At 41.3% G+C, this 26298-nt stretch overlaps 1 protein-coding gene across 1 annotated transcript in view; it reads right to left on the reverse strand.

Moving 5' to 3' along the window:
- Window positions 1-4970: 4970 nt before the first annotated feature.
- NINJ2 (ninjurin 2) overlaps window positions 4971-26298 on the reverse strand; it is a 158363-nt gene continuing 137035 nt past the window's right edge. Inside the window, exons 2-4 of the mRNA XM_033952686.1 lie at window positions 13767-13998; window positions 8761-8949; window positions 4971-5841 (exon numbers count right to left, since the gene is read on the reverse strand). Coding sequence (XP_033808577.1) covers window positions 8783-8949; window positions 13767-13998 — 399 coding nt within the window. The 3' untranslated portion in view covers window positions 4971-5841; window positions 8761-8782. The remainder of the gene's footprint in view (window positions 5842-8760; window positions 8950-13766; window positions 13999-26298) is intronic.

Consider the following 26298-nt stretch of genomic DNA (forward strand, 5'->3'; position numbering starts at 1 on the left):
ATTCCCCTAGTTTGTTCAAGTCCCTTTGCAATTCTTCGCAGTCCTCTTTAGTCTGAGCTCCACTAAATAGTTTGGTGTCGTCCACAAATTTTATTATCTCACACTTCGTCCCTGTCTCTAGATTATTTATGAATATATTACATAGCAGCGGCCCAAGCACCGAGCCCTGCGGGACACCACTCATGACCCTCCTCCAGTCCGAGTAGTGGCCCTTCACTCCTACCCTCTGTTTCCTACCCACCAACCAGTTTCTGATCCATCTATTGTTACTGTTGTTTTTAAGACCTATTTTAAGATGCAGGGTTAGTAATATTTAACATAATGGGGGGAGGGGGGGAGTTCCAGCGAGATGATGTGCTGCAGCGCCTAGTTATCTCTACATTTGGTTAGGAACATTATTTCATAACATCTCCTACATTGGACCCCTGAGGAAGGTTTCACTGAAACACGGCCCGTGTTGGGTCCGTCCTATACAAATGTGGACAGTATTTTAAGTTTTGAACCATACTTCATGGGGAAAAAATGGCCAGAGTGCTAATTTTGAAATGTGCAGAAGTGTAGCCAGACCTCAAATTTTGAGTGAGTCACTGGGCAAACTGGATGAGCACATGTGGTCATCCCATCCTCCCAGGGCCAACTCAAAATATTAACAATACCCAAGATGATGGAGATCCGGTTGCAAAAACTTCTCCCTCTCACACCTGCTTTAGCCCCTGGTTCTGTCCATGCGCTGCCACCGCCTCGCTCTCTCTGTGCGTGCCCAAAACTGAGCATGTGCGGCACGAGGAGGCCATTGCTTGAACTATGTTGTGAACTGAAGGAAGTGTGAGAGGGAGGGGTTTCTTGTCACCAGCTGGAGTATGTGGGAGAGGGTGAAGAACTTGCTGCTGGAGGGCCTTTGCAGTTTGTGGAGCTTGAGGATCCCCACCACCATAACAAGGGTGTGAGGATTTTGGGTAGGCCTGAGCCTACAGTGGATGGGCCTGGGCCCACCTGTAGCTATGCCACTGCATACATTGCTCCATTTGTTTGTAATGGCTGCATTCTATAATGGCATCCCACATCCTATCTTTCTTTTCTTCATCTAGGTATCTCACTATTTCCACCCTCCGACCAGTTCTACCCAGTACTGTTATTCCCACACCAAAAATATACCCTCTTTCATCAATCACATAGTGTAGAAGGGCATGGAAAAGGGATGGTGGCAGTCTCTTACGCTTTACACCCTATGAGACTGCAGAGGTCACATATCTCAAATGAGGGTCTCCTCTTGTAGAATGGTATACCTCCACTCTGTCAGAGCTAGTACACAAAAGGGAATCTACTTTATTTTTCACAGTATTACAAAAACAGTGCTGTGAAAAACCATGCAGTCCTAAAACTGCATTGTCAGCTGTTTTCTTCCTCTTTAAAATGTTTCAACTTTTTGTAAATGACTGGATGTGCCTTTTAGTAGAACATTGTATCTTGAAACACAAAGCCTTAAAGTGGAGGAAAGGCCTTCGCTCTACCTGTTATGATAAATAAAATATTGTCATAAAAATGCTCTTATTTGTGGTTGTGTCTTCTGATTATCCACAGTTAAATCAAAAGAATAGGTCTCTCTGGATACATAGATAGTGGCTGTGGAGGCAGATACACTGAACAGTTATAGATATGCTGCACCCCTGCATCATATACCCAGAATTGAACAGAGATTAACCTTGTACAGTACATCTTGCATTCCATGAGGACATTGCCATGGATGATACAGAGGGCGATGTACAGTAGTTAGCCTTTCATTGCTGCCGTAACTAGGGAACCTGGGCTCCAGAAAATGCATCCTCTTTTGTGCCAATGTGGATGACAGTTAACCTAACATGGAATTCACACAGATGCTAGATATGCTCTTCTATAAATATTTTATTTTTATTTTTTTTAAAGTCATAACTCAGGATGAAAGAGAATATGTGAATTTAAGCCTGTTACATGTTTTATTAAAAGAATAGTGAGGGCTGCTTGGTTAAAAAAAAAAAAAAAAAAAGGTAGTTGGGTAGAGCCAGTTAAAGGGAATGGTGTTTAATGATAAATACAGCAATATCTGGTTATGTGGTAATGGCCATTCTAATGGCACTATCAGAATTAGAACAAGAAAATGTCAATACAACTTTTAAAAAACAATCAAAATGGCTCATGACATTTTATTTAGCATCTTACTGTTCTCTGCTGTTACACTATTAAATTCCTTCTAGGTGATCTCCCACTGATACAATCTAATAGCCATTTTAAGAAAAAAAAATTCTAACCAAACTATTAAAACGGAAGTGTAAAAACATACAAAAACAGTAAGCCAAAACTTAAAGTGTGATAAATAACAAGAGGTTGATTACCAAAGCCCTCAAGACCCATAACCTAGTCAGGTTTTCAAGATTTCCATAATGAATATGCATGAGATCTAGTTGTGGAAATCTTGAAAACCTGACTGGATTTTGGCTTCCAAGGGCTGTGGTTGTCCACCCCTGATATATAACTAAAGCTGCTGCTCTTCTACTTAACAAAAATCAATATTCTGCCATTGGTGTACAATGAGAGAAAATGCAGTATATCTGCAGTGAGTCGTTTGACACCTTATGCATTTATGCCCAATTCTGTCTATGTTGCATTAAGTTCTGCGATGCGCTCAGCCAATTTGCATGCACAACTTAATTGATTAATTGGCCTAATTGGCACTGATTTGCAATTAACACCTCATATTTGATGTTAATTGGAACTAATTAAAAGTTGCACACAGAACTTGGAAAGTGCAATTCTATAAAAAGTAAATGCCAGTTGCAATGCACAAATCTGAAAAGGGGGTGAACTGTAGGTGGGTCATGGGCATTTCTACAAATTTTGTGCTTTGGGCATCGAATATGTTCAATTCACGCACAACTTAGGCACAGATATTGAAGCCTGGTTTTAGCTGGCCTAAATGGGTGCACCTAAAAGTTATGTGATGCAGAGACATTTAGCATGAGTCTATAAAAAGTATGCACACCTTGTAGAATTGTGGTAACTGCTGTTCTAGTCAGCGCCAAATTTTTGGCGCTATATATGAAATCAAGTCCTTAAAGCAGTGTACCTCAAAGTTTCTCGAGCCGCGGCACACTAAACGGAAGTGTGTGGATGTCACCATGATGATGTCACGCCTGCGTGATGCCTGCGCATGCGCAAAGTCCCTCCAGACGGGCCCTGAGTCGCCGAGGGGGGGGGGGGGCCAGCAGGGAAGAGGACCGGAGAAAAGGAGAGGCACTGGTGCCAGCTGATTGCCTACAGGACATGCCTCTCACCGCGAGAGGCATATCTTGTAGGCAGTCAGCCAGCGCCAGCACCTCTCCTCCTTCCCAGTGTGCCGCAGTACACCTGAAATCTCAGGAGGCACACAGTTTGCGACCCGCTGCCTTAAAGGGTAATTTCAAAAAGCATTTACGTATGTAAGTAAAACAGTGTAGTTATGCTCAGAAATAACCCTTTATGCAGTTGTCCGATGTATATGTGTGCAAACCTATACACATGTTTATGCATAAATGTATCCAGTCTGAGCAGAGGGATTCCCAGGGACAAGAATGTGGATTGAATGACATTTGCAAGCATACTTTCTACTGTAGTATACTTGCATATAAGTGCAAGATAAACCAGGACAGTTATGCCTACCATAATTGTGATTTTAAAAAAGGAAAGTATGTTTATACTTTTTGGTGTAACTGTTGCACCTTCTAGTCACACAAATTAGGCAGCCTATTATAAAATTATCTTCCACTTGCTTCAGATAAATTTATGTGCATATATTAACCCACATATAGCCTGGAAAGTTTAAAAATAAGCCATTTCTGCACATAAACCTCTTGTCTTTTGCAGATAGGTGGGTTTTAAAATTACCCATATATTGATGAATAAGAGTCAAGGTAATTGTTCATGCAACAGTGACCTCTGCAGGTCAAGAAAGCTACTGTTGTTTGTGTAGTTTTTCAATTGTTTGAATGTCAATATGCTGGCATGTTGGTAAAAAAAAAAAAAATCATCGATTGTGTTTGCATTGCTTTACTATCCAGCAATAATACCACAGAATAAACAGATGATTTCCTATAATTTCTGATCTCCTAAGTTAATTTAAAAATAATATGGGTGCCAAATGGTGCCAATATTGTTTGCCACCTTAAAAATGGCTTCTGATTATGTGTCAGTCAAGCAATGCCAACATTTACAGAATCATGGCTACGTGTAAAATAGGTGCCAGAAATATAGGCCAGAGTTTTCAAGGCCTACATTTCCGGTGCCTACCTTTCATGAGAATTGCATCCACAGAGGCGCCTTATGACGCCTAATGCCACATCTGGCATTACCCACGCCTACAGTAATGCTAGGCACCATAAGGTGTTACCTTAGACATTCTTTGGAGCTGCCATTACATTCCTCAATTTTTTTAAATGGTGTTTTAATTGGTTTTTAATTGGTGCAACCAATTAATTCATTTTAATTGGTTTAATCAGTGCACTAAGTTGGATACCTATCACCGCCTCTCTTAGGGTGCTGTTTTTAGACACGGGCCCTCAGTGACCATGACCATCAATTGAGATAAGAGGACACTAGCAGTGGGCATCTCTCTGTAGGTAGCAGTGACATTTTCAAAAGAAAAAAAAAAGGTAATGCCATTCTCTCAGGTTGCAGAAAGCCTCAGGCCATTTGCATATATGTTGCACAGCTTGTTATCGCCATCTGATTTAAAATGTGCATTACCTTTGGATTTAGCCTTGAGAATTCTCACCCAGTCTTGTTTAGTGACAAAGGGTTAGAGCCAGGGCAGGATTAATTCGTCGAGGGCCCCTAGGCACACAAGTAGACTGGGCCCCCCTGCCCCGCCCCACCCCACCATGCGCCCAGGCAGAAACAGGAAGCTGCGTCAGAGGGAAGCTTTGGGCAAGCAGCACCGCTTGCAAAATTATGGTTCCCGTTGCCTTTCTTACCCGCATTGCTTGCTTGTCTTACTTTCCGTCGATGGGGGAGGGCGTGTTGCTGATCGGGGGGCCCGCAATGCCGATCAGGGTGGGGGCCTGCATTGCCGATCGATGCTGGAGGGGCCCATCACCGTTTGGAAAAAACTGTTGATGCCCTCCTTCATTGGGCCCCCACCCTGACCATTTCGGGCCCTAGGCACGTGCCTACTGGGCCTATTGTTTAATCCTGCCCTGGTTAGAGCAGTGTGCTGATTAAGTACTCATAACTGTCAAGTCATGAGTCACACAGCTTCTATCTTTGGACCCTGGTTACGGTGACAGAAGACAGCTGCCCATGGTAGGGAGCAATCTTTGCCATACTCAACAGCAAGGTGGAGCTCAGCCTTCAACAACACTTTTCTTGCAGCTTCCATCCAGCAAAGGGTACTGAATTACCAAGAACAGGTGTGAGAAGAAGTCTAATATTCACTTTATAAAATATGCAGGAAAACTAATCAGAGCTTAAATTAGTTATTATTAGAATACAAAAACTGAATTATATATTCAACGACTCAGAACATGAGCTGATTTTTCTGACCTTGGAATGTATGTACATGAGAGATTTCTGTAAATATCATTTTAATGAAAACATAGAAAAAATAAAAATTAAATAAGAGAGGAGGATCTTCATAACCATTCTTCCTTTCTAATGTACTGATCAGATTACTAGGTTTAATTCTTCAAAGCTTTGTTAAAGGGAATATTAGAAGCAAAGCATTATTCTATGGAAGAGTGTTCACAAAGAAAGAAGTCATTCCAACTTGAAAAGGTCTCAGAAACCAGACACTGCAGCACAAATGTGTGAATGTCGCTCATAAAGACTGTCAGTCTGGAAAGAAAATAAAACAGAAATGAATAAATTCCATGTCCTGTGCTCATGTCCCACAACCATCCCTTCCTTTTCCTGCATTCTCATCACACTTGTTACTGTGCAATTAATCATTCCAATATTCAAAAGAAGTTACAGTATGTTTATTGGTGGCCAGTGAATGTACAGTATAACATCTCTATCCGTGTATTTCTTTATTTAAATCATACAGATAGTATTTGGCCAAAAATCTGTGATTGGCATGATGTCAAATTCTCAATTAATAATTGGGATATGATTTATATATTTCTTTTATTTATTTATTTGGATTTATTTACTGCCTTTTTGAAGGAATTCACTCAAGGCGGTGTACAGCAAGAATAAGTCAAACATAATCAATAGACAATTAAACAATAATAATATTCAAATTACAATCAAAGTATGGCATTATAATGTCAACACAATATATAGTAAAAAAAAAAAAAAAAAATAATTATGTATCCACTCCTGGGGTAAACATGTAATATCTCCAATATACGTTTGCATCCCAGATTCTGTAATACACTTCCCCATTCGCGTTTTTCATACTCGCGGTTTCACAAATTTGTGTTTTTTTGGGGGGGGGAACCCATATTTTATCATATTCCCGCCTCTCTCCCGCCTTCTCCCCGGCATCCCAGCCTTACCTGGTGGTCTAGCAGGCTTTCGGGGCAGGAGCGATCTTCCTACTGTGTCTGCCGGAAGAAGTAAGTGACGTCGGAGGGGGATGGACTGGCAGACGCATTCATCGTGGGACTCTCTTAGAGCTGTGTTGCCATTGATGCCGGCGGTTTGCTACGTTGCCGTCCATCGATGCCGTGGGGGGGGGGGGTGCGGTGTAGTTGTCATCATCAGGTGGGGGCCCATTGCCGAGGAGGGAGGGAAGGGGGGCCGTAGCCGTCTGAAAAAAAAATGGCATGGTAAGTCGTCTTTTAGTGGGCCCTCCTTATTATTTCAGGCCCTAGGCATGTGCTTACTGAGCCTATTCATTAATCCTGTCCTGGGCATGAATGGTAATATTTAAAAGAACTGTGATCACTTATCTGTGAGATTATAGAGTTCAGAGCATTTGAAGTATATGGACAACATTTAACAATCAGATAATATATCCCAAAAATATTTATCACTATATTGTGACATTCTTGTGAGATGACAGATAACAGTGAACATACTTTTGAGTTAAGGTCACATTTGTTTTCTGAACACAATTCACAAAATTTGTGTTAAATCATTTGGTACATTGTATTATTTGAAGTGGTATGATGTACACAGATATCCCTCAGTATTCGTGGGGGATAGAGGCAGAGCCGGACCGCGAATGGAGAAAAACCGCGAATATCTTATCGTCCGGCTCTGACCCACCCCCGCCTCCCTCCCATTTTCCCCCCGGCATCCAAGACTTACCTGGTGGTCTAACAGGTTTTCGGGGCAGAAGCGATCTTCCTACGCTCCTGCCCCGTGTAGATCGCCAATAGGAAATGGCTGCCTTGAGCTCCCGCTGTAGTCTCGAGAGACTACGGGAACTCACAGCAGTCATTTTCTATTGGCGATCTGCACGGGGCAGGAGCGTAGGAAGATCGCTCCTGCCCCGAAAACCTGTTAGACCACCAGGTAAGTCTGGGATGCCGGGGGGAAAGTGGGAGGGAGGCGGGGGTGGGTCAGAGCCAGACGATAAGATATTCGCGGTTTTTCTCCATTCGCGGTCCGGCTCTGCCTCTATCCCCCACGAATACTGAGGGATATCTGTGTACATCATACCACTTCAAATAATACAATGTACCAAATGATTTAACACAAATTTTGTGAATTGTGTTCAGAAAACAAATGTGACCTTAACTCAAAAGTATGTTCACTGTTATCTGTCATCTCACAAGAATGTCACAATATAGTGATAAATATTTTTGGGATATATTATCTGATTGTTAAATGTTGTCCATATACTTCAAATGCTCTGAACTCTATAATCTCACAGATAAGTGATCACAGTTCTTTTAAATATTACCATTCATGCCCAGGACAGGATTAATGAATAGGCTCAGTAGGCACATGCCTAGGGCCTGAAATAATGAGGGCCCACTAAAAGACGACTTACCATGCCATTTTTTTTTCAGACGGCTACGGCCCCCCTTCCCTCCCTCCTCGGCAATGGGCCCCCACCTGATGACAACTACACCGCACCCCCCCCCCCCACGGCATCGATGGACGGCAACGTAGCAAACCGCCGGCATCAATGGCAACACAGCTCCAAGAGTCCCACGATGAATGCGTCTGCCAGTCCATCCCCCTCCAACGTCACTTACTTCTTCCGGCAGACACAGTTATCGCGGGATCTTCATGGAGCTAAGTCAGCTGCATTAACGTTGATGCCAGGGGGAGGACGCATTGCATCCATCGATGCTGTGGGGGAGGCGGTATTGTCATCGTCGATGCTAGGTGGGGGCCCATTGCCATAAAGAGGGCCTGTTGCCATTGCTGGGGGGGTGCATTTCCATTGCTGTGTGGAAAGGGTGGTGGAGGGAGAGAAATGGGGAAGATGCTGATGGAATTGGTGTGCAGGGAAAGGGGGAAAATATAAGGGGCAAGGATACTGGATGGATTTAGGTTGGAGGAAAGGAAAGGGGCAGATGCTGATGGAATTGGTGTGCAGGGAAAGGGGGGGAACATAAGGGGGAAGGATACTGGATGGATTTAGGTTGGAGGGAAAGAAAGGGGGCTGATTTTGATGGAAGTGGGGGGAAGAGAGAGGAGAGAGTGACATGCCAGACCATGGGGGTGTGGGTGTGGGAGAGGGAAGGGAAGAAGAGGAGAGGGGAGAGATGCCAGATCATTGAAGGAGGGAATGGAAGAAGATGGATGCCAGACCAATGGGGGTGAGATGTGAGCTACAGATCAGCTCCTTACCTGGGTTATTGTGTGGGATTCACTAGGGTCTGTGAGCTGTATATCCTCTAGGATACAACCCTGTTTTCTGCACCCCAAATGCTGTGATGAAAATGTTGATAACAACGGTGATGAACACCAAGGCTGTGGCGATATTGTTGAGTATGTTGAGACGTGGTTGATTCGAAACTTCATTTAGATTTATTCGAGCTGTGAAAACAATTTGAAGAATTCAGAACTCCTTCTGTGTCTGGATGGGTCAGATTGCCTAGAGGGCAAGGTGTCACAAAAAACACACAGAGAATTCAAACCCTCTCTGAGATTCAGACAAGTCAGATTCAGTCTCACATAATACTGAGGGCACTGCAATTGCCAGACAGAAGGAAAGAATTTGGAGACCATGGAATTCAAGACAGCCTGGGACATGCACAGAGGATCTTTGTCAGAGAAGAAGGGAGGGGTAGAGAAAGAGACCAAACAGGATCTGAGATGGTACAGTAAAGAGGGGGAAAGGTCAGACAAGATGGATTTGGTGATCCTTATCTGTCATCATGTTCTATTACTAGTATCAGGCTGGTATATGGAAGACTTATCAGACTCTTAATCTTTACGATACAATACATAGCTTTTCTCTTAATCTTGATGTTAAGTTTGTAAAAATTTTTTATTTGCTATGTACTGTAGACACACTGTAATTCAAATGCTTAATGTTAGATGAAACTTAAACATTCATAATAAACAATGGGGTCCTTTTATCAAGCTGGATAGGGGTTTAACGCGCGCAATACCACGCGTTAAACAGCCTGCCGCGCTAGCCGCTAACGCCTGCATTGAGCAGGCATTAGATTTTTAGCCGGCCGCAGGGGTTAGCGCGTGATGAAATGTCCAATGCGCTAACCCCGCTGACGCGGCTTGATAAAAGAACCCCTATGTTCCTTGTGATCAAAATCAGAGTTTTATTTCAGTTTTGCTGGTCATGGGCTGTGTTGGGGCAAAGAGCGGACATTTTAGCACTAATCAGTTAGCACATCTACATTGCAAGTGCATGTGTTGTTAACTGACTAGCATAGGATTAGTGCATGAGACCTAACTGCCTACAAAATGGGTGGCAGTAAGGCCCTGATTTTATACTTTTTTTATTATTATTTGGTTAATCAGCACTCTTATTTGAAAGTGCCATTAAAAAGTGATTAAAAACCAATATAAAAATTTTAATTAGCTGGTAGACATCTACACCGAGGCACCTACAGGGAAAGTAGCCATGTTTAAGGACAGAGTTTGGGCGTGGACTGATTTAGGTGCCAGTAGAAATCTATGTTGGGCCCCAGTATATTATGACAAGAAAACCTTGGCTTAATATACAATACTGGCATTAGGACGCCTAATGCTGTCGGAGTTGATTTAGGCACCACTGGATATGATTCTACAAATGGTGTCTAACTTTGACATGAAGTAGGTGCCACTTTACTAGGTGCCTACTGAGTGTGGCCCTAAATGCTCAAGTGTTAAATTTTTTCACTGGCCACATGTTAATGGCATCATAGGTGCATAAATGTAAAGAGGAACGCAAGTTTCTGGATGTCCAGGAGAAATTATTTATTCAAAACAATCAGTTTAAAATCAAGATAAAAGCAACCTCTAGATGAATTAGGTATAAATTGCGTCATTGATGGTACATTCTCACGAGTGAAAATCAGACCCTACATGGTTTGTGTTTCGGAAAGACATCAGCCTTCCTCAGGGTCCTAATTTGATTGACACCAATGTATGGTACCTAATGTCTTTGAAAAACTTTTGACGAAAGGTCGTGTCCAGAGTAGACATTCCAGATGAAAGTGAAAGCAATTGAGAAGGGCACTGGCGTCCCTCCTATCCTATGACTCTCTAATTTTATCAGGAGTCTCTCACAGGTATGGGGTGGGAGGGGGGGAAATTATTAGTATCGGCCAGGACAGGAGATGGGAGGGATGCATCATGTCGGAAGGGGGTCAGGTGATGACCCGAATATAGGACAAGACCCCCATTTTGGGGCCATTTTTTTGGTCTTGTAAAGGTGGGGGTAGGTTCATAAATTTAGGCAAATGAATGACAGGTCTAAATTTATTTGGAACTGCTGTGAGGGGACTCATGAAATCTAAATTTCACGTTGTAATCCAGCTTTCTTACCATAAATCTTCTTTTTAAAAAGTTCTTTATTAATTTTCCAAACTTCAAAAGTGCAAAACACAAATATGTATCCTTATAATAAGTCAATAAAAACACATTCATCATACAAATATACATGAACAACCATTTTTTCCTACCCACCCCACCCAATGACTAATCAATAAAAACACAAAACATAGATTATTTCAATAACCTTTCCCTATTTAAAATAGTAATGTCATTCCACCCTCCTCCCACCCATCCTGGATGTATATACTCAAAGGGCTAAAATTAGGATAGAAATAGAAATAGCCTCCCCCCTCCCATTCTTCCCTGGATGTGTATGAAAATAAACAAAAAATTAAATTATAAACAAAGGACAACTATAGTGAAGTAATAAAAGATGTCAACGGGCCCCAAACCAATTTAAATAAATTACTATGCTTCAACATGTCAGCATTCATTTTTTCATACGTATAGCTACAGCATAAATTCACCCACCAAAAAGGAAAATTGAGGCGATCATAATTTTCCAATTACGAGTTACCATCTGCATAGCTATCCCAGTCATAATTAGGAAAAGTCGGCATTTATAACGGTCCATGGAGTGGGGCTTAATATGTAATATTGTTCCACATATAACTACCTCATATGTCAATGGAATTGATGATTCCAGTATGTTATTAATCTTTCCTCATATTGACTTTCAAAAGTTGAGTATCAAAGGACAATAGAACAACAGATGATCCAGTGTCCCAATGTCTAGATGACAGTGCCAGCATCTATTAGATTTAGAACTGTCTAACTTTTGTAACCTAAACGGGGTCCAAAAAGATCTATGTAACAAGAAAAACCATGTTTGTCTCATACATGCTGACGCTGTACATCTCATCGTCCAAGTCCAAATTCGTGGCCATCGAGATGCAGAAATATACTGCTTTATCTCAATGATCCAAATGTCTCTAAAACTAGCTGCCTCTTTTACAAAGCTGCACAGCAACAGCCCCAAAGCCCTTTAAATCTCTATGGGCTTCAGGGCCATTAGCGCAGAGCAACCACTAGCGCGGCTTTGTATAAGAGGCTGTAGATTTTGGTTTTTTTATTCAAGAATTCAGATATTAATTTATACTACCGGGCAGCCTGATGTCCTAGGAAATCTGTCTGGAAACATAGAACCTGCAAGCTATAATGATTTTTTAGATTTTGCCAATCAGGGAACCCCTTCTGAATGGCTTGCTTCAACTGCAACCACTTATAATTTTGAGATTTTGAAATACCGAATGATTGTTGAGTCGTGAAAAATCAAGCATTTTCCCATTTGATAAAACATCATCTAGAGAACGTATACCTGTCTGCATCCATTGCTTACAGAAGATCCCGGACTTGCCAATTTGAATCTTGGAGTTTAGCCATAAGGATTGATAAGTGGATTTCTCTACTGGAATATCTGTTAATTTGTTAATAAATTTCAAAGTTTTCCAGGTGTCAAATAAAATACTATTGTCCTTAACATATCTGGGTAACTTGATACTCAACTCATGAAACAATCGTAATGGGGACATAAGTTTGCCACTCTAAATACAACCAGTCAGGGAGATGTTCCATGAGCTCAGGAAGGATCCAATACATACCCTGATGCAGTATATAGGCCTGATGGTACCTATAAAAATTGGGAAAATTTACCCCATCCGCCGCAATATGTTTTTGTGAAGATACTAAGGCAATTCTTGCAGTTTTACCCAGCCAAATAAATTTAGTAAGAATACTATTTAATTTATTTTTTATTTTTTTTAAATTCTTTATTCATTTTCAAATTTACAATAAGTGTAACAATATATCCAAACAAATTAACAATAAATATAACACTTAATAATCATCAATGGTACAAATAATATGCTCTTATCTCCCCCCTTCCCACCCTTTCTTATCATATAATCAATACCTTATACAATATGTAACAATAAATTTACCCTCCCCTCCCCCCCTCAAAATCAAACTTGTAAATTTAAGGGGGAAAAAAAAAATAAAATGTCATCTAATTGGTACAATACTTTGTAAATGGCTCCCACACATCCTGAAATTTCCTGAAAAAAACTGCTTTGTATTGCAATAAATCTTTCCATTTTATAAACATGACATAAGGAATTCCACCAGAAATTATAATTTAATCTACTCCAATTTTTCCAATTATACGTAATTTGTTGAATGGCAACCCGAGTTATTATAAGTAATAATTTGGCACGAAGCCTGACTGGTTACAGTTTCAAATGACTGGAAAGTTTGTATCATAAACTTGTGCATTTGGTATGAAATAAGTAGATTTTCATGTTGTACACATTTCTTTTAATTTTTAATATGTTTCCTTCATGCTTAAAAGATACTCATTTGAACACTACATTAAAATATCCTGATTTTTTAATGGGTGAGCAGAGTGAAGAGTGGTATACAGTATGGAACATGTTCTGTATCTCAAAAACTAGAGCTGATAGGAGAAAACTGGTGGCAATTTTGGAATCAGGAAGTCAAATATACCCAGAAACAGGTCTAACATTTGAGACACCAAAATGAGTGTTGGCCAGTGTAATAAATACGAAATTGAAATTGAAAAATTACAAATTAAAGAATCTAAAACAGCATGCTGAATAGCTCTAAACAGCCTTACAGTTTTCACATCCTACTTCAGTAAAGCGAGCCTATTTTAAAACATATTTTGGATTGCAAAACCCTGCCTCTTCAGTGCCTTTTGAAGCTAACAGGACCCTTCTAAGTTGAAGGGATTTGAATTTGAATATGAATTAATATGCAACGTTTCAGTAGCAATTCAAAGTAGCTTTCATGCGGGTACGTTCCCTGTATGTTTAGAAGCACTGAAGGATACATACCGATGACAATCAGCAGGATTCCAATGACCAGCTGAAAGAAGAGGGAGATGCTGATCAAAGTGATAAGGGTTGCATAGTACTGGAACGAGGGCCCCTGCTCAAGCACAGCTTTCAGCTGTGTAGCATTGGCCATAAAAAGGGCCACATCCAGCATGCTCTCTGCTAAGCTCTTCTTTGTTGCATAGTGGTTGATATTGATTGGTAGGTTCATTCTTGATCCAGGGTTTCCTGTCTGTGGATGAAGAAAATATTGTGAACAAGAATTTTTCTGGAAACAGACCTTCACAAAGGAAATTAAGAAGAAGGAAAAGACTTTAGTTCCAAAATGTCCTTTCTGAGAATTTTCCACTTTTAATAAAATCAAATAACCAATTACAACTCGAGAACTTCAAAATGTAGATCAAAAGGGGTCATACACATTTTTCAAAGCTTTACTGGAGTAAATATGATATTGTGAATTCAAAATTAATTAATTAATTTTTAATTTAATTATTTATATTCTGTGCGGATTACAAATTATTCAGATACTCAAGCATTTTTCCCTATCTGTCCTGATGGGCTCACACTCTATCTAATGTACCTGGGGCACAGGGGGATTAAGTGACTTGCCCAGGGTCACAAGGAGCAGTGAAGGATTTGAACCCAGAACCCCAGAGTGCTGGGGTTGTAGCTCTAACCACTGCACTTAACAACTTCTGCCTTCCACTTTGGCATTGTAATTTAGACTTTTGTTAACAGAATTACCAAAACAGGGCTCATTCTTGTTCCTCACCTAAATGTTTTGCAGGACTCATTAACAACTCTGACTCAGGAGTATGGAAACTTATTTTTTCAAGCAGCAAGCCACATTAGTAACTCTTGTCTGCCCAAGGAACTGGAAAATACCCCCAGAGCTCCAGCTGTGGAGCATAAATCAAAAGCCCCCATCATCTCCAAATATTCTTTCTCCTATAACCCCTGAGAATGCTTCCTACTTTCCATCCCACAGTAGTCTGGCCTACCAGAGGTTATGGATTTTTGTTTTGGGGGGTTTTGTTTTTTTATGGGGGGGGGGCTTATATAGTTACATTGGTAGCCAGATTTATTCAGCAGCCTCTGTGGCTATAAACATCAGTACTGTTTTTGTTTTGGGCAGAACTATGGATAGGTTGGTCCTGGCCTCAGCTGAGGCCATTGTTAATTTATAGGCCATGGTGGTGAAACAACAGCGATAAGATAGTGGTATTTTTGTACTAGGTCATTTTCTAGAATTGTGCTGATCTGGACAGCATAGAAGGTTGACATTAGGTTTAGGCCACTTCTTCCGCTTGCCTTCCAGCTAGCCACAATCATTTGTTCCTGCTTTTGTCATTATAGCCCTCTTATATCTCTTTCAATTGAAAGGAAGTTCTGAAATGAGGGGGCATAGGATGAAGGTGAAAGAGGATAAACTAAGTAACCCCATAAAATACTTTTTCACAGAAAGGGTGGTACTGTATATGCATGGAATGGCCTTCCATACACAATCTCTGTCTCTATCACCTCTTCCGGGAGACTGTTCCACACATCTAACACCCTTTCTGTAAAAAAGTATTTCCTTAGATTACTCTTGAGCCTATCATCTCTTAACTTCATCCTATGCCCTCTTATTCCAGAGCTTCCTTTCAAATGAAAGAGACTCAACTCATGCACATTTATGCTTCGTAGGTACTGTATTTTTCACTCCATAAAATGTACTTTTTCTGCCCCAAAAAGTGGGTGTGCCTCATGGAGCGAATACAATTTTTTAAACACCTCCCCACCCCACAGCCCCCAAGAACTGATAGCAGCCATTCACAGAGCGGCGCGGGACCAGGCAGAAAGCGAAAAGCTCCTGCTCCTGCCTTATTCACCGCTCTGCAGCAACAAATAAGGCAGCCATCCAGCAGGAGCTTGGAAAGCTCCAGGCGAGACTGCGAGGGACCACTGGCATTTTAAAAAAGGTACGGGGGCAGGGGGCTTGAGGCTGCAGGCTGCCTACCACCAGGTGCACCAAACCACCAGACGCACTTACGTGTAGAGGAGGAAAAACCACGAAAAAAAAATTCTGAACCAAATTTTTTTCTTGGTTTTTCCTCCTCTACACATAGGTTAGTCTTATGGTCAGGTGCATCTTATAGATCGAAAAATACGGTATTTAAATGTCTCTATCATATCTCCCTTCTCCCTCTGTTTGCTCTGGATTGGTAGCATCAAATATTTGAGTTTTTGCCAGGTGCTTGTGAACTGGACTGGCCACCATGAAGACAAGATATTGGGCTAGATGGACCATTGATTTGACTCAGAAAGGCTATTCTTATGTTCTTATGGCTGGACAGAGATAAAAAAAAAAAAAAGATCAGTGAGAATCATATTATTGTATCAGAAAAGTGGGCAAACCCCAGGACAGAGGAATGACAAAACGGAAGGACCCTCATGTCTTCCTCCATGACCATCCTGCTTTGAGTGACTGTACAGCAAGAAAAGATGAAGAAAGCTAGGAAGCAACCATAGAAGAACTACAGTAAACCCTTGATTAAATAGACTGCTCAGGGGGGAGTAGTGTCCATTAAACACGATTGTCTGGAAAATCCGAATATCCCAAAAATGGCGAGAAGAGGGAGGTAGAACAAAAACAAGGGTGGGAGTCCAAAGATACCATACAGCAGCTACCTATCCACTGTTCATGCTGAGTGGTCAGCTGCAGTCTACTGAGAGCTGGAGCAGCCAATCTGTGAAGAGGAGCTATTCCTGGAAGCCAGACTCGCTTCTGTTTGCAAGCAAAGTTGTAAGAGACACTGTAATGAAAGCCGGACGCAGGCAGAGGCTGGACATATAGCTGGTATCTATTCCCTGACAAATGTTATGCCAAGAAAAGCCCTTATTTTCCTCTGGGAAGTGGCTGCTCAGCCCCAAATGTTGCACTGGGGCAGATTTCTCTCTCAGTGTCGCTGGCATCACTCAAAGAGCATCGCTGAAGAGGACGATGCATTGCAAACTGGGAGTTGTAGTCGCTGGGGTGCGGTGCGGGGAGAATATGGCAGAAGCTGCATGTGGTGAATATTTTGTCCGTTAAAAATCCAAAGTCCGGATAAACGAGGTCCGGATAATCAAGGGTTTGCTGTAGTAGAATCCAAGTAGTGCTTTCTCAACTGGTTTACTTGATCCATGTCATCCACATGGGGGCACCAAAAGCACAACTTAAGACTAATTTATCAAACATTCTGTGGCTTTCACAAGCCCTGTGCAATTTTTGATGCACAGAACTACCAGCAAAATTAAACAGAGGCAATTCAGTTAATAGCGAAAATGCAGAAAATCATTAGTATTCTATTTTTAAATTCTAATATATTTGATTCCTGAAGTAATATTAGTGAGTGAACTATTTTAAAAATCTCCACCTGCTTACTCCTTCCCCACTCCCTACCCATTCACAAACAAAAGAAAATGAGAGTTGATGCCAAATGGACAATTTAGAGGCATCATGATGCTGACACAGGAGAAGCAGGAATGACTGACATTTAACAAATGGACTTAAGGATAGATATTTTTCTAAACAGCTGATGTGGCTTTCAAAAAAGAATTGTCACATCCTTTTCTTGCTTGACATGTGTTACTACATGAAATAAAATATTAGGAAAAGTAGGGATAAGACCTAAAAAAAAACCTTTTAAAATAGACTCAACAACTGTGCGAGTGAATAATCTGAGAATTCTACAGTAATTGTCAATCCTGCCTTAGCTGGAAATTGGGAAAATGTTCTAGACAAAAATTAGTGTGTGCGAGAGACCCAGAGTGAATTAATGGTTGGAGACAGGGGCCAGCATTCCAATCCTGCTTCTGTTAATAGCCCTTACTTTGTCCTTAACCAAATTCTTTTATCTCTTGCTTTCTCAAGTACCAATCTTGGTGAGAATTCACTGTACTTGGAGGTAATTTCCTGTGTATCTCAGCTGTGGGTACAATGAAAGTGTCAAATAGAAACAAAAAGCCAGTGGAAACAAAAAGAAACTCAGATCCAGAACAGAATTTTCTTATTTCCCAGATAATACACCTCAAAGGAAATTTTCACAAGGATTTCCACAGATAATCAGGGGTTTATCCATGGAAAAAGTCCCATCTAAAATTGCTTTCAGCCCTCTGTGGCGGGAAAGGGGTGGAACGAAGGGTGAGGGCAAACTGGGCTCAGAAAAGCAAGCATGGGGGTTCCATTTTCAAATCTACAGGTCTGATTTTTATGGATTTAGCCCACTTACTTTGTATCAGCAAACTGTGCAGGGTAAATGGGCCTGCTGGTAAACTTTCATAGGAGAACACCACAAGGAGTAGTATATTTAGAATTAGCTCAAGATGAGAATGATATTCATTCCGTGTCTCAGCAGCCATTACACTGCATGGGGCAGGAACAAGTGGACCATCAGGGCTTCCTAAGGTAGGCCCAGGGAAGGCCTAAGGGTGGTCAGCTAGGTGGGAGAGGGGATGGAAAGTGATTGCGGTGTAGAGAGGCTCCCCTTTTGGGAGCCACCACCAGGAGTGGGCTTGGGAAGAGGGATTTTTGGTTGGGTGTCATGAAGGGAGTTGGGGGGCAGCTTCTTGTAAGGTTTCTTTTTTTATTATTAATCTTTATTGGTTTTCAAACTTTGACAGTGCCATACAATTACTTTATATGTAAACATTATGGAAAAGGCACATTTATCTACACAATTAATACAGAAAACAATGCTTCCCCCTCCCCATAACTTGTTATATTAATTAATCTTTATTCATTTTTAAAGCACCCAGTAAGTGTAACATATAATGCAATCATTTAGACTTAAATCACACTTAATATAACATCAAATTCTAAACTATATAGAATAATCCCTCTCCCTTTTATCCTATATTTATTCATAATTAAAAGAAACCAAAGAAAAAAAAATAATCCCATCCCCCCGCCCCACCCTGGACGTATATGAATCAAAGGAAAAAAATTAATGTTTATTCTATACAATACTTTCAATCTTTGCAAAATTTTATTAATGGCTCCCAAATAACCTGAAATTTTTAAAATTCTGCAGCAAAGGGAGACATGCTCCACCCCCTCGTGGACCAGCTCCCTTTGCTGTAGGATTGAGCTAGCATTGGAGAGAATATCTATGATGCTAGAAGGGTGGGCCCATTGGGATAAGGAAGATTAATATCAGCTGGAGTGAGGGGGCTGGGGAATGTTCCTTAAGGTTTAAATACTCTTGCTTTTATCTGTAGTGTAACTGCACCGCGGAGAACCAGCTTTTGATCCGTACTGCTCTGGGAAATGCCGCTGAGGTTGCCCCTGATGAAGGACACGAAACGGGGCTCTGAAGGGCAATCAGCTGGCATCCTGCATGAAAAAACAAACAGCGGTTTGCAGATAAGTTCCTGTTTTTTCAGCCATTTTTTTACTAAGGGTTTAAAATTCACCAGGCTTTATATTTTTCAGGAGTTTTTCACCAATGTCATTTAAAAGCGTTGTTGAATTATTGATTTATTTATTTGAATCCTATTTAAATTTAATTCTCCACACTATATAGACACCAGGGTTTTGGGCAATTGATAACAATTTTTGCATTAATTTATAGCTTAAAGAAAAAGTAAAAAAGCAGTTAAAAAAAAAATTTGCACTTTGAATTATAGATCTTTAGATTAGCCCACAGAGTGTTTTAAAATGATGTGAGTGGGTAATGTCTGCCAAGCACGCTTGTGCATTTGGCGGTGTTGAACCCTGGTGAACTCGGATAAAACTTTTTACACGAGTTCCCACTTACAGATGCAACACTCTGTTTGTAATATCTAAACAAACATTTGGCATAGGGGGTCTAGTCAGCCCGAAACCCTTTAGGTGTCCGGAGAATAGACAGCTGGAAGAGAAAGGATTCCCATTGTACAGATACAATCACATATGTATGAGCCCGTAATGTAAGCTTATGTTTTTAAATGACAATAAATAAATTAATATTAATTATCTATTATATGTCTGTGCTCTTACTAAAACCAATGGGGGCATTGTTAGACAGGAATAGTATAGAATTTCCTGTTTAGGGGTAAAGAACTTTTGTGCACAAAAGAGAAGCGGACTTGGGTATAATAGTATATGATGATATTAAGGTGGCCAAACAGAATAAAAAGACAGCAAAAGCCTCAGGCAAAAAAAAAAAAAAATCCACAGTTGTACTGAAATGAAGCGGAGAAAAGAGGAGTTCTGCTTAGTTTGACTCTTTCCCAAATTTAGGCTAGAGCTGCATCTTCCCTTGATCTTTTTTTTTTTAACCCACCTAATATTCAATCACCTCTACCCTCAAACCATAATACTTCATTTCAGTTCACACAGCCAAGGTTGCTTTCACTGAGACTCCTCTTCTCCTTCGAGTGGACAGCCACATTTCTGAAAGAACCCATGCCAAAGCCTTTTGTAGTATAACCATGTTTACCTTATTTTTAGTTTTATACGTTTAAATCTTAAGCACTGTCATTTCTGCCATTAAGGGGTCCTTTTAGCAAGCCGCGCTAGCGGGGTTAGCACGTCGGACATTTCATCACGCTTTAACCCCTGCGGCAAGCAAAAAAACTAACGCCTGGTCAAAGGAGGCGTTAGCGACTAGCGCGGCAGGCGGTTTAACGCGCGGTATTCCCCTATCACTTGAAATTCTATAATTAATCATAATATATTTTATCCCATTCTCTCCCAACTCTTCAATATATCATAACACATATATCATATAATAAAGACTTTCCTTTCATTCAAAGCACCTAGTGAAAATTCAAAAAATTATCCCCCTCCCCATTATTTCATTTGTACTAACCAGGGAAATGATATTTATTCATTGTGATAATTTGTTAATGGCCCCCACACATCTTGAAACTTATTAAAATTTCCTTTCTGAAGAGCTAATGTTCTTTCCATTTTATAAATATGACGCACTGAATTCCACCAAAAACTATAGTTTAGTCTACTCCAATTTTTCCAATTGCATGTTATTTGTTGTATGGCGACTCCTGTTAAAATAAGTAAGAGTTTATTATTTTTGGAAGATATTTGGCTCTTAGCCCTCATAGACATACCAAATAATATTGTATCGTACGATAATGCCACATAATTTTCTAACAAACTATTAATTTGGCCCCAAATTGATTTCCAGAAAGCCATAATAAATGGACAATAGAACAATAAATGATTTAAAGTCCCTGAGGTGATTGAATATGGGGTGGGTTAAAAAGAAAGATCAAAGCAGGGTACAGCTATAGCTTAAATTCCAGGAAAGAGTCAAACCAAGGAGATGGGAGAAGTTAGTATAGTCTCAGGAAAAAGAAAATACAGTTAAAAATTGAGCTTTTTATATAAAAGGAAGTTTATAATATTTTGATTGTATTGTATTGTAAAGCAAATATTTGAATTTGTGCTTATTTTCTCATGTATTCCTAGCTAAGGAAAAAATACTAAATATTTTTATAGATGCTGGTGATTTAGAGAGTACACAAGAGATGAAAAACAAGAAGTCCAAAACCAAAATATAAAGTGACATAGGAGACAGAAAAGATAGAGTCAGAGGAAAAAGATAGTCAGTGGATAAGGGGTAAGAGATGAGGCAGAGTGCACATAGGTCATTGTTTTATTTGCAAATGGTGATAACATTTGCTGGACCATCACTGGAATTATCCAAACTTAATGATGTATATGAAATAGCCAAACCACATAGCTCTCTTCTTCAGATGTGACATAAATCATGACGAGTCATCTAAAGGAAGACTGCTATTGTGCACTTGGCAAGTTAGATCATTGGACTCATACTGGATTATCTTCGCTTCTGTGGTTTTCAGTGACATTTTGTGCTTGTTGAATATGCAGATTTTATAACTTTGATGCTTTTTTTTGAATTTACCACATACGAGTCACCCTTTTTGAGTGTAATTATATATGGTGTAAGGAGCTTCAATACTCCTTCCTCTTCTCATTTAATGGGAAATAATTCAGGTCAGCTGACAATATGCTAGATTGATATATAGGGAAATATGATTTTCTCTGAAACAGGACTCTAACAAAAGATAGACTGCTGTGTCATGAGGTTTGAACTATGAAAGACTTGGCCAGCCATAGATAGACTAGATATCTACCCAGGACAACACAATTTAAGTAGTGCTGGTGCCACAATAGAAGGAGCATTAGCAAAGATCCTAGACATAGCACTAAGCACAGGGCCTACCACTACTACTGTGTATCATTTCTACAGCACTACAAGACATACACAGGCATACACAAACATGTAAGGCACAAGCCCTGCTCAACAGAACTTACATTCAAAATAGACAGACAGGACAAATACAAGACAAATAAGAGATTAGGAAGTTCCATTTATTATGAGAGTGATTAAAACAGCATGGGAATTAAACAGGTGAATAATTGGTTAAGAGGTCTTTGAGGAAATAGTTTATAGTTTATTACTTATATTCCACCTTTTTACAAAGTGGATTACATCAGTACATTCATAATTAAAACAATAACTTAACATTTATAATACTACGTACATCACAATAAAACATCATTACATAGCATAATAAAAGTTTTCTTTACAATTTCCTCAGAGGATCATTAAATCCAATCTTTCTGACAAGTACCTCAATGCACATATTTCAACTGGCAAAATAGATGACATTTTAAAAGTTTCTTAAATTGACACAAACCATTTGACTGTCGGAAAGGTATATACTCAAGGCCAGCTGCATTTTGATCTGTCCAAAACAAGTAGGGGGTGGGACCAGTGTTCCCTCTAAGCGGGCGGGTGTTGTGAGCAAACTTTTTTCACCGTGAGCCAAAAATATCGGGCGCCAGCAAGTTATGAGCCAACTCGCCCGATTCTCCTCTCGCCGCCCTGCCATCTGCCGTACGCCTCTTCCGATTGTGCGCTGTGACGAGAAACGTGTGCGCTGCGATGTAATATTTTGTGCGCCAGCGCAGCTTAGCGGGAACACTGGTTCAAATGGTTTTATTTATTTCCCCAAATTTATTTTTGTTATACGCATTGAAAATATTTGATATTGCGTTTAAATCAAAATCTCAATAAACTTGAAACGAGTGCCCGTGAGATTGTGGGAGGGTTAAATACTCAAAACTTAGAAGTTTTTGCTACGCCAGCTTTCTGGTATCTTTACATACAGTGGCGTACCTAGCATATGTAACATCCGGGGCCCATCATTTTTTGGCACCCCCCCCATCTGTAAGAAAAACATGATTTTTAGTAACAAACCACACGTCACACATGAGTACCTAGGAAAAGGCAGCATCTTACATATTGCAGTGAGCAGTACATCAATACACCCATTGTAAAACTAAACAAGCCAGACCAGCACAGATCAATCCTACACCGTCAATCCTAACAGAAAACACACAGAACACAGAAAACACCTTCGCCTAGTAAGGAATATGTAATCACAAACTAACCCCTCCCTCTTTTACAAAACTGTAGTGTGGATTTTAGCTACGGAGGTAACAGCTCTGATGCTCATAAAATTCTGAGCATCAGAGCTGCTACCACCAAGGCTGGTGCTAAAAACGCTTCACAGTTTTGTAAAAGGGGGGATAAAATAAAAATACATAGACAAAGGTTAAATTGAACCAGCAAGAAGCTGGACTCTGCATACAATGCTTCACAGAAACAGTGACACATGTCTCCTAAAGCAATAAATAAATAGAAATTTTTTTCTACCTTTGTCTTCTGTGGTTTCTCCTTTCCTCATCTTCTTGTAACTCTCTTCCTTCCATCCACTGTCTGCCGTCTCTCTTCCCCTATATGGCATCTTCTCTCCTTCTATGCCCCTTCCAGAAACTGTATGCCTCCCCCTTCCATCTCTCCTTTCACCCCATTGGTCTGGCATCTCTCTCCTCGCCTTCCCTCTCCCACACCTCTCCTCATAGTCTGGTATCTCCCCTTCCCTGATTCTCTGGCATCTCTCTCCTTTCCTTTTCTTCCATCTTTCACTCCCCCTCCATGCTCTCACATCTCCCCCTTCCTTTTCCCTTAGACTGGCATACCTTCCTCCTACGCTCCAAGCCCTGGCATCTCCTTTAATTCCCTCCCTCATCTTCCTTCTCCCTCCAGCTGGGTACCGCAACACTCTTCCCTGCAGCTCTGCACTTCCCCACAATTGCCATGCTTCGGTTCCTCTTCTTCCTTCCTTCCTCCCCCCCCCCCCCCGCGGGACCCTGCGGCACCATCAACTCTTACTCCCTCTAATGTCGGCCCTGCAGCTCCAGACTTCCTCGCACCTTCTCCCCTCCCCCTTTGGATCGCTATTATTTTAAATGTTATAGCCGCGGAGCTGTATCCATCAGTGGAGATGTCTAACCTCGGCCTGCCCCGGAACTCTTACTGCAGCAGCCGCCCGTCTAGGCAGGAACAGGAAGTCACTGTTGCAGTAAGAGTTCCGGGGCAGGCCGAGGTTAGACATCTCCACTGATGGATACAGCTCCGCGGCTATAACATTTAAAATAATAGCGATCCAAAGGGGGAGGGGAGAAGGTGCGAGGAAGTCTGGAGCTGCAGGGCCGACATTAGAGGGAGTAAGAGTTGATGGTGCCGCAGGGTCCCGCGGGGGGGGAGGAAGGAAGGAAGAAGAGGAACCGAAGCATGGCAATTGTGGGGAAATTTGCGACGCGTGTGTGCGCTGTGAAGAGAAACTTGTGCGCTGCGATGTAATATTTTGTGCGTGAGCGCAGGCCAACGCAGCTTAGCGGGAACACTGGGTGGGACACACAGGTCTTGGGCATCTTGTGACACACTTATCCCTTGCTCTAACCAGCAGAGGGACTAAGTATGTTGAGTTCTGGCCTGTCGGCGTGGCCTCCTCAGGTTGGAGGAAGGCTTTTCAGGGTAGAACAGACCTAGGCGCCTGCCTAGTCTGCCAGGCCACACTGAGAGTAATTTATAAAGAGAAGACCACACAGGTAAGTCTTGTTACAAAAGAATGTTCTTGAGCTTTATTGAACCCGGGGGTCTGAATACCATCAGCCACCCGTATGTCATGGCAAAAATTATAAAACACAAAATAACTTGCAGTTGTCAGAATGGCTTGCTATAAATGCCACATACAGTTCAATAACCCTGGACCTTCCAGTTTACATACAGTCCTCTTCACCAGGGAAAAAGGCAAATGAAAAAATATCAGGAAAATAAAACTTTCAAACTTTGCACACCTTGTGACTACAGCCAGAGTAGTTACAGTTTCAAAAACCTAGCACTGAACTTCTTAAACGTTTCAGCTTACCTAGCTGAGACACGGACAGGTTTGCAGAGCAGGCTTCACAGCTCGTTATTAGCAGCTGGGTTTCCTGGCCGAAGGAACACAGCAAAGCATTATGTAAGCTGTGAACTTTACTTGGGTTTTTCCCACGGAGCTTTCACACCCCTACAGCTAAAAGTTCCTTGAGCAAACAAAGCTCTCCGGGCAGTCATACAGAGTAGCGGAGAGATTTTCCTGCCCTTTGCCTAATCTCTGTCAGCTGGGCTTGGGTTACGGGAGACAGCACAATCACAGCCTTGCTTCCTTCCCCTTAACAACTAACCTCCATGTCAGTGGGGAAATGGCTAGCTTCCAGCAATGGCTCAGCGGTGTCCATAGCCTCTGTCTGCTCAGCAGCCTCTGGGGTGGAGTTGAGGTAGTCCTCTGTCATCTCCACATCCTCACTGCTGCGGGCTGGAGGAGAGAGACTTCTCCCCTCATCTGCCTTCAAGCTCTGCTGTCTCTCCCGTCGCTGCCTGAGCTCGTTAGCCCCAGCTCCGTCCCGGCTTTCCCTGCTCTCCTTACTGAGATTCCATACTCTGTTTTTATGTTGGTTAAAGCCCCACCCCTCTCTCCTCAGAGCAGCTGTGTTAGGCAGGAAATCTCTAGGGACATAACTCAGGTTTCTCCTAGGCTGGTAATGAGCATACCTTCCAGCCCTAGGACTCCACTTCTCAATAAGAGTCCTCCCAGGCTTTCTAGGGTACCTGTCCTGAGATGGCGCTCTCTGCTGGATGTACCTATGTTCCTGCCTCTCCTACTCTACCTCACTGTCTGAGGGGTAGTCAGCCAAAACCAAACTTTTACTTTTAACCTGGTCAGCCCTTCTGACCAGGGACCGTGTTTTGCTTTTATCCCTTACAGGGACAAAGCTGGCCACAGGTTTGTCACAATATGCATGTATTGACTATATGGGGCTCATTTTCAAAAAATAAAAACATCTAAATGTGGCATAAAAGGGGCTGATGAAACCTTTCCAATTTACTATTTTTGAAATTGTATTATGTAGATGGATTTCTATGGTACTTGTCTACAGTGCATCTAAATCTCAAAGGGGTTATTATTTAGGGATAATATAATATGTCTTACCATTCTGGGGCTTTTTTCCCTGGAGAAGCGGAGGCTTAGAGGGGACATGATAGAGATGTACAAGATCATGAAGGGCATAGAGAAAGTAGATAGGGACAGATTCTTCAAACTCTCGAAAACTACAAGAATGAGAGGGCATTCGGAAAAATTAAAAGGG

This window comes from Geotrypetes seraphini, chromosome 7 (genome assembly GCF_902459505.1).
Source record: "Geotrypetes seraphini chromosome 7, aGeoSer1.1, whole genome shotgun sequence".
NCBI classification, from domain to species: domain Eukaryota; kingdom Metazoa; phylum Chordata; class Amphibia; order Gymnophiona; family Dermophiidae; genus Geotrypetes; species Geotrypetes seraphini.